General features: G+C 40.0%; 1 protein-coding gene across 2 annotated transcripts in view; it reads right to left on the bottom strand.

Moving 5' to 3' along the window:
• The window catches only part of whrnb (whirlin b), a 101,511-nt gene extending 91,970 nt beyond the window's left edge, over window positions 1–9,541 (bottom strand). For both annotated transcript variants that reach the window (XM_067600617.1, XM_067600608.1), the window contains exon 1: window positions 8,050–9,541. In XM_067600617.1, the coding sequence (XP_067456718.1) occupies window positions 8,050–8,763 (714 nt within the window). In that variant the 5' untranslated portion in view covers window positions 8,764–9,541. The remainder of the gene's footprint in view (window positions 1–8,049) is intronic.

The raw sequence follows: 9,541 nt of genomic DNA on the forward strand, positions 1-9,541 counted from the left end.
ACTGAACAAAAGAAAGATACTGTTGGACTGTTAGCTTGATAATCATTTGTTAGCTACTGGACTTCACGTCCAAGCTAACGCTGTGCGCCCAGCTAAAAGAGCAAAGTGTTAGCCTGCAGTTTTTACAAGCTAATACTAATGATTGCTCTAATAGTAATGTCATTCAATTCAATGTAATACAGTATAATGCTTGTGGGTTTGTGTCTTACAGAAGCTGAAACATGTTCAGGTGATTTTATTCACATAGCAACCTACACTAAGCTAATTAATTGATTTGATTCATTGATTGGGACAGTGTGCAGTTTTAAACATTAAAGATACACTGCACCAGAGTTAGCTCGAAGCTAATTTGCATCCGTAGTCCCCTACAATCAAAACATACAACAGCACAACAACAAACAGTACAAAGCAAAAAACACACAGAACACACCATACAAAATACAAAATACAAAGCTACACACAACAACACATCACATACACCCACAATGTCAATCAGAAACTAACAATGCAAACTAGACTCAGTGGTCACAGAGCTGATTGGTCTTTAGTAATGTTTTTAGTTTGGCCTTGAATGTATTGATTGAACTGCAGTTCTTCATATCATTAGGTAGGACATTCCACTGAGTTGTGGCTTTCACACAGAAAGCTGACTGCCCACATGCAGTGCGACAAAATGGTGCAATCTTGTATAGAGGATATTCTGGAGGATCTAATAGAAGTTACTGAGCGAGTGTACACAAAGTAACATAGTGGAGGAGGGGCCAAACCACTTAACATTTTATAAACTAGGCACAAATTTGAGAATAATCTAAAATTCACAAAGCTCAGTAAATTGTATTTCTCCAGTACCCTACAGTGATGGAAATGCATTGGCTTTTTGTTGAGTTTGTTTGTATAAGGATTCAAGAGGTTTTATGGCCATTTCTCCAGCCTGCCCCCAACATGTGATGCAATAAGACATGTGGGAAAGAATCATAGCATGCATAAATATCTTGGCTGTGTCCAAGGAGAGACAGTTTCTAATATGTCTAAAATCTGCTAAGTTGTACTTATGTACTTACGTATGGTTTTAACCGTTTTTTTTAACATGTTTCAATTCAGTTCAAATTTGGATCCAGTGTCACACCAAGATATTTAAAATCAGTAACTATGTCAATTTTTTCACCTTGATGAAAATATCAGCGTTAGGAGGTTGTACCATAGTTTTAGAGAAAAACATACCTTTTGTCTTGTTTACATTTAGACTCAGACATGATTGATCAAGCCAATGGGTGATCCTTTCCAATGCAATTGGCTAAACTTTCAACACACTCATTGGAGCTTACATTAATTTGTGATGACTTTGCTGGCAACTAGCAATTACTGGAAATTATATTTCCTGTATAGCCTTATGTTTCCCATTAATGTTGTATTTATTCACATCTAGAATGGTAGCCATGATGGCTTTACAGTTGTGTGGCCAACAGTTTGATTCTTATGGCTTCTCACCAAGTGGGAGACATCATAACTGTCAGAAATCCAGATATCTCACACTATAATAATGGTCAAGAGACTGAAACTAACAGTTTTTCTCTATAGGATCAACATACGGCCACGGTGCACCGGCTTCTTTCCCCTTGTCTCAACCTCAATCCTGTCATCTTCATCAGGAGTGGAAAGGAAGATGAAAAAGAAGAATAAAATGAAGAAACAATACAAGAAAAACAAAGAAATAAAGAATTGAATGCTATTTGTTCCTCAAAGTTTTTTTAAAATGTATTTTAAATAATAAATGTGTTAAATTAAGCATTAAGTTAAGGATGTAAGGTTTTGGTTACACTTTAGATGACAGCCTGCATCTCCTGTACTTATCCTGTAACTAAACATAACAAGAGGGGAACTAACAGTGCTTTAGATTACAGTCTGCATACCCTGTAATTACACTGTAACTAGATGTAACAATGGGGGAACAACCAACATAACAGTTGGTTTAAATTTTACATGCCTCAAAACAAGGAAGAACAAACTAAATTAACTACACAGTTTGCAATCAGAAGAGTATATGGACTATATATATGCATTCTGATTCATACCTCATGTTTTATCTTTAGCTATATTTATATTAGCTATAGCTATATATTTATTTCCTGGGACGAAAGGAGGCCGTGCACAGAGCTGAAAAAAGGACCTTGAGGAGCCTTAATGCTGAACAAAAACAAAGACCAGGGAGAAGACTTTCAACACTTTAATGACTTCACCATTGTCAACATGTGTTTACACACAAGTGAGTGACATCTTTGGTGAGTGAATTCTGTCCACCGATGGCAGGCGGAGCCAAGATGCCATAAACGAGCATCAAGTGATGCAGTTTGCTAGTGAGGAGAATGACTGCTGAGACAGTCCTTAGAGGCCGACAGTATCCATGACAACACACTGTCCCCTGGACCTTTGTTCCGAAGTAAACGCACAGATGTACCCCGTAGTTATTTTAAGTATCCCCAAATGAAAAAGGAGCAATGTATTTTGCCTGTTTGTTGGTAATAAGGTCATTTTGAAATAAAATCACGTCAGATTTATTAAGTGCTACAGAAGTCATTACTCCATCTTCCCTGAAACGTCCAGATTTTTGCTCAGTTTTATGGTCATACTGTACCTTGTAATAACATAACAGGTACCTAGTAGTTAAATAATAACTGAAGTATTAATTATCTCTAAATTCTTCCCAAATTTCCAGATTATTGCTCAGTAGGTCGTACATACTAATAATAGAATAGGTACCTGGTAGTTAAAAAATAACTACAATATAAGTAATTTGTAATTTCCTAAATTGTTACCCCCTTATTCCATAACTTCAAATCTTGTTCCCCTGTACCTGCTAGGGATGTGCAGAGATCCCAGTATTTGTATTTGTATGTATATTTGTTGAGGCAGCCAAATTATTTGTATCTATATTTGCATTCGAATAAAAGTGGAAAGAGGCTTAAAAATTCTGTTTTTGTTTTTATGACACTTTTAATTTTAGAAAATTAAAGTGTTACAATAAGTGTTCATGAATAAACTACCTTACAAAGAAGGTCCCCACATCGGATCTTGAACTGGAGTCTCCCAGATCATAGACGACTGTGCTGACTACTGAGCTAAAACTTTACTCATTGCCCCATTGCAGACAGACCTCTACCTATTTATACACCCATAACATAGAGACAGCACACCATGTAATGTGTAGGGAGGAACTTCAAAGGCGATTATTGCTTTGCACTTTTCATTTATTGCCTATTTTTTACAATCTAACTTTGTGGAAAGGAGAAGGGGAACAACAGGTTATGGAGAGTCCCGTGGGAGCACTTTACGTGTGTCAGTAACTCAGCTTTATCTCTGGCGAATACCCCCAATATATAATTTTTAAAATATTTGTATGAAACAAATATTTGTATAAAACCCACTATTTGTGCTTTGCTGATGATGTATTTGTATTCGGGCACACCCCTAGTACCTACATATATGTATTGGTATGTACTGTACCATATATGTATTGGTACATACTGTATTATTTTGTACTACACCATTAGTACAAAAGATTACACCATAACTACGGAGTAATTACACTGTTCATTGCGAGCTGTATTCTAAATACAAATACATATACAAATATAAATTGTAATGTCTCACCATACTGCCATTACTTTGATAGCATGTTGTACTGAACACAGGTTCACACTGATCTGTGACAGCACTGATCCATCACGTTTGCAGTCACCCCCTCTGACAGATGAAGGTGTGAACATGGAAGTTACTCAAAAACACTAGTATGAAATGATAAAGGCTTGGAAGAATAACATTATTTTGACACATTATATCTGATTTCCACAATATGGATATGAAAGTGCTGTGTAGTAATTAAACCTACATTACTTCTCTTTCTAGCTTCTGATGATAAATCAACCAAATTTCAGTCAGTTATTTCTTGTATTGCAATCAGATTGAATACATATAATAAAAATCTGGAAAATATGTAATATACAGTATGTATGTCTTTGCACCAGGAAACATTAAACATACAGAGTGTGTGGCAGATTGCCAGGCTGGCTATTTCTTCTGGCTTCCAGTGTTTATGATAAGCTAAACTAACTATGTCCTGATGACAGCTCTGTCTTCAGACATCATGTTAATATCAATCTGCCAATCTCACTCTCTTAAGAAAGCTAATTCCTAAAATCTCAAACTGTTCCATCAACAGAGAGATCTCTGCGGTGTCTGCCCTTAAAATAAAGCCACAAATATCCAAGATTGCCAGTTTGTCTGCGAGAGTGAACAAAATAAGCTGCAACACATCTTCAGCACTGTCAGGGAAAAAGGAGTTGTTGCTCTTGTTTTTCCCCTGGTTCTAGACTGATTCAATAAAGCCTTGTATAGGCAGGTAAAAAAGCCTTTTTATTAGCTCTTAAATAAGATGTCGCCCAAGGCCTGTGCCATCCAGCCTCCAGGAAAAGTGTTGTTTCTGATTGGAAATTGCCGTAGGTAGAGTGTATTAGAGTCTGACTTAGTGAGAAAAGCTTGCAAGGTCATAAAAAAGATTCCACAGACAGACAATCCAAATACATGTGTCCAATAAAACATTAGCATCCAGGACAATAAAACAGTACATCATCGGTACATCATTAAACTTAATTAAATGAACATATTTATATTGCTGCTAGGAGACCTTTGCCTGATCTTTTCTGTTAAGTATCTTTGCCTCCCACATGCCTGCTCCTCTCTCACATCATCGTTTCTGTTGCATCAAACAGAAGAATCAAAGTTGTATCCATGTGGACATTCAGGAACACAGAAAAGCCAGTGCCATCTCATCTTGTCATGTTGACTCATGTGTTTCCTTTAGAACAACAGATCTGTCAGTTACAGCCACGCCAACAGATGAACCAAAACACAATTCATTATAGCTGCAGTCCATAAAATCAAACTGAGAACACTGTTTTTACATCATTTTGCCCTAAAATTGGGGAAAGAAGCTGGTGCACCTCAGGCTGGGTGGTGTTTGTAAGCTTTGTGCCTCTTTTCCACTGCCCTGTAGCACCCTGAAGCTGTAGCAATGAATGCATACATTTATTTCCTCCAGGGCTTATAGCACTGACCTGGAATATAGTATGCTCTTTGGAAGCAGGACCAAGCAATCTCCTCAACTCAGCCATGTTGTCAAAGTAAACTGCTTGACCCAAAATGTGTCATGGAAGTCAGCCTACTAGAGAGAGCACAAGTGCTTTCAGTACGTGTATCACAGATAGTAGCTGTACAGTATTCTGCCCAGAGCACCAGAAACCAATCAGTACATATTTTCTGGAATCCTATCCAAAATAGGAGTTTGTGGTAATTTAATATATTTAATATAACACCAATATATTTAGAAATGTGCACTACATAAGCATAATATCAACTGAAATAATAAAAAGTATTAAAACCAGATTTTGAGGCAAGGATCCTCCACAGACTGGACCTGGAGATGAGGTAAATAAGCAGGAGCTGACTTAAGGCCCTTATAATTTTAGTTGATTTTTTTTTTCCTTAGTTGTACATATGCACAAACGAATTTAGAATAATTACCAAGTTACCAAAAATAATTGGCCACTCAAACTGTGAGGGTGAGCAGTCGTTTTCAAGTTGGGATGTATGAATTTAGCCTAATGAACCGAAAACCAAAATAACCAAGAAAGTGCCCGGGTCTGTCATATGGTGCAGCTGCAGCACGGTTCTGGTTTTGGATGGAAAATATTTAATTATCTGATAAGTATCACTGTTTTTTGTTGTTGTTGTTGAGTCTGATTTGGTTTTATGTGTACAGTCAGTCCTGCAATGACACATACATACAGGTCCTTATGAATAAAACTTTGTCAATACATTGTAGTAAAATATCTGAGGAACAGCTGTGGTCATGGCTAAATGTTGACTGTAAGAATGAAACGGAAAGTGAACAATGATCTCTTGTCTTGTTGTCCGAAGTTTTCTTGTCCCACCCATCAACCTCAACCTCAACCTCCTCCTCCTCCTCCTCCTCCTCCTCCTCATCCTCCCTCTGAGGTCCCTGCGGTTCTATAATAATGTCACCTCATGTTGTTTTCTGGGGATTTTCCGAAAGGTTTGACTCATTTTTGTTAGGAGGACAATCAGTCTGCCTACACAAGGCCAATAGTGAGCCACTGACCTTCCACTTTTACAGTATCACATGTTTAAGTTTTGATTAATTAAAGATCCCTTCAGACATATTTTAAGATATATAAAAAATACTATGCTTTGAATAAAAATACAACTCTAATGTTGTTTTTTCACAAAAAGTGAAATTACCTCATTAAAATCCTTAGAATTCACATCTAGTCCTTATCCCACTATATATGAATCTATCTATCTATCTTCCATGAATATGCAAATATTTTTCATTCCAAAAGCTTAAGTGATGGACACAATATGTCTCCTACTTCACTTTCTTGGTGTATGTGTACTGGAGGCTTCAGGTTTCCTCATCACACTTCTGTCAGTTGCATACTGGACCATGATTGGCTCCAAACTAGTTGTGATGTCACAAATCACTCTCATACAGATTTAATGTGAGCACAGAGAAACTTTCCTCCTTCAGCAGATGAATGTGAAAACAAACTACAAAACTACAAAGAAAACAAAACACAGTTTTTGACTGCAGCTGGACTTTAATTATGTATTTCTTCTCATTCTAATGCAAGTGATCATGGTTTGCAAGTCTGATCAATTATAATCATAAGCTAGCATGTAATGCAGGCTGGTTTCATTCACATCCACACGATGGAGGTTGTACAGAAGCGGTATGTATCGTTACGTTGTCCTAAATCCTGTGTCTTTCAACCAGTTTCACACTTTTTTCAGACTGAATAACCTCAACATTCACACAGACTACCTTCATCTGTTGGAAGGGGACTGCTCACTGTGATTAATCCAAACATCTCTACTTTCATTGTCTGTAAATGTGTTCAGTTTGACTCTGCCACTGATGTAATGGTGGCGCTGCTTTAAAGAACAACACATGAATCACTCACCGCATTCATCCAGTCTGTGGATTAAGTCACCAGGATGTTGTTTCTGGAAAAATGTGTTGCTTTTGAATTAAGTAAATGCCATTTTTCTATGCTGTGAGCACCACAAAGGAATTTCAATTCACCTCCATTGTGTCAGGGGTGGAGACAGAAACCTTAGAGACAGATATCTCCTAACCTGCACAAATAAAACCAACAGTATGACCACATGTGTGGTAAGTGAGAAAAATACGGTTATTTGCAATCTGGGTAAAAAAAAACAATGTAATCACCCCTCATACATGCACTGTGCCTTTTGAGTGTGTGGTTTCCAAATGTGGTCCATTTACTAAAGTTTCACTATTCTGTAATTCACTTCAGTCTTTGTGACAAACGTATATAATAACTGTTGCAACCTCTTATTAGCTGCACACACTCAGTGCAAGTAGCTATTAAATCAATCAGCTGATACCTCCTCATGTTGTTCCTTCGAATAATCATGCACCAGCCCTGGCTGAAGAAAACAGCAAGAAAACCTGCTTTATCCATTTGCTGTTGTTTTCCTTTATGTTTTTTCTTTAAAGAGAACAGGGCATTTACTCTGTCTGCTTCTGAACATGTTGGTCCACTGTGCCAGAGGCCAGGAGCATTAAGCCACAGTCAAGTGGTGTAGAAGAATTAATAAAGAGGAAGTTGCTGGACTGGAGGCGCAGCACTGTCACAAACTACTGTTGTTTTCTAGGACAGCACTGCATGGCCCACTGCTTCCGTTCTCCATGCCTGAAGCATACAGTGTTTACATCTAGAACACGCAAACATAATGTGCAAACATATAGTCTACATATTAACAGGCTCGCTCTCTCTCTCTCTCTCTCTCTCTCTCTCTCTCTCACACACACACACACACACACACACTCTGTCTCTCTGTGTGATTGGATCCTACTCCTCATAGACATTATCCTGAGTGTTTCTTTAGAAATGATCAGTAATCATCAATTTATAACTCATGCACGCGCTCACATGTGTCCAGTCCTACCTTCACCGCCTCTATGTGAGTGACATTGTCAAATATCAGGTCGTTCACGGTCACTATCTGGTCCCCGACCCTCAGTCCTTCTCTCTCGGCCGATGAGCCGGGCTCCACCAGGGACACGTAAATCCCCACGCCGTGCTCCGACCCTCCGCGGATGCTAAAGCCCAGACCCTCGTGGCTCCTGGAACGCGTCAGGGTGACTTTACGCACCTCTCCGAAAGGGCTCTCGAAGAACTGGGGCGCCACCGGAGCCGACTGTTCCGCGGCGGCGCTGAAACCGTCCGGACAGCCCGAGTAGGTGAGGGGCTGGTCGTGGATGGAGCTGACATATTTTTGCAGAGTTGAATCGGCCTCGTCTCCAAACCCCTCCGCACTGCCGTTACTGGGGAGCAGCTCTGTCTTCAGGTAGAGTCCTTCGGACGTGTACTGGTCGAACAGCAGCTGGTCGGAGCGCGGGATGACCAGGCGCAGCATGGGAAGCAGCTGTCGTTTGCCGGGTGTGTTGAGAATCACTTTGAGAGTTTGGACCAGGTCGAAGACGTTGCGCTTGGCGTGGTACACATTGAGGCAGTGGATGAACTGCTCTCTCTCCAGGTCGCTGAGCAGCAGGTTCAGAGCGTTGTGGAGCCTCCGGACGTTTGCCGAGAGCGCACGGCCGCTCGAGCCGGCCGGGTTCAGTGATGTGTTGAGCGAAACGCGCTCCAGATCAGCGCTCATCCTACAACATAACGGAGAATCAGTGCATCATACAGACCGGAGGACGGATCATTTGGTAGAAAGCGATGTTCAAGTCGATCCTCCCGTTTGAAAGCAAAAAGTGAAGCAGCTCACCGCGCATCGGGCAACTTCAACAGGTGACCGGTGATCTACGCGCGTAACGGCATTGATGTACGCCGCACAAGATGTGTCAGCCCGAAATAAACCATCTTCCCACTCAATGTTTCTTTTCTTGTGGCATTGAACAAAGTAAATGACCTTTTTTTCTTTGCGGTTTCCTTTTAATCCGTGCAATCTTTATCGCAGCCTTCACCGGGACGAGCTGTAGCGACTCAGATAGTGTCCAGTGTAATATCCGACAGCAGATTACAATCCTTAGAAGGCTTTCTTTGTTATTAAATCATCAATCGGTACATCTTAATAACATGTGACCTTCCCCGTGTTTATTTTGTCCACTGGATGAACTCTGAGTCTGTTGCGTCTCTACGGCAGAGCTTCTCTGTGCGCAACTGGCAGGGAGCGCTGAATTGGATGCTGTCAGACCCTCTGAGTGTAGGAAATGACGCAGGTGTTTGTGTGTATGTGTGTGTGTGTGTGTGTGTGTGTGTGTGTGTGTGTGTGTGTGTGTATGTGCGTGTGTGTGTGTGTGTGTGTGTGTGTGTTGCTTAGGAACTGACAACACTACTCTTAAATGATTATTTTTGGCACGCTATTTGCTGATGTCACATATTGTTGAGTGAAAGCAGGAATAAAACACGACTTCAGACTCCAGAAAACC

Source organism: Thunnus thynnus, chromosome 2 (assembly GCF_963924715.1).
Source record: "Thunnus thynnus chromosome 2, fThuThy2.1, whole genome shotgun sequence".
Lineage (NCBI taxonomy): Eukaryota > Metazoa > Chordata > Actinopteri > Scombriformes > Scombridae > Thunnus > Thunnus thynnus.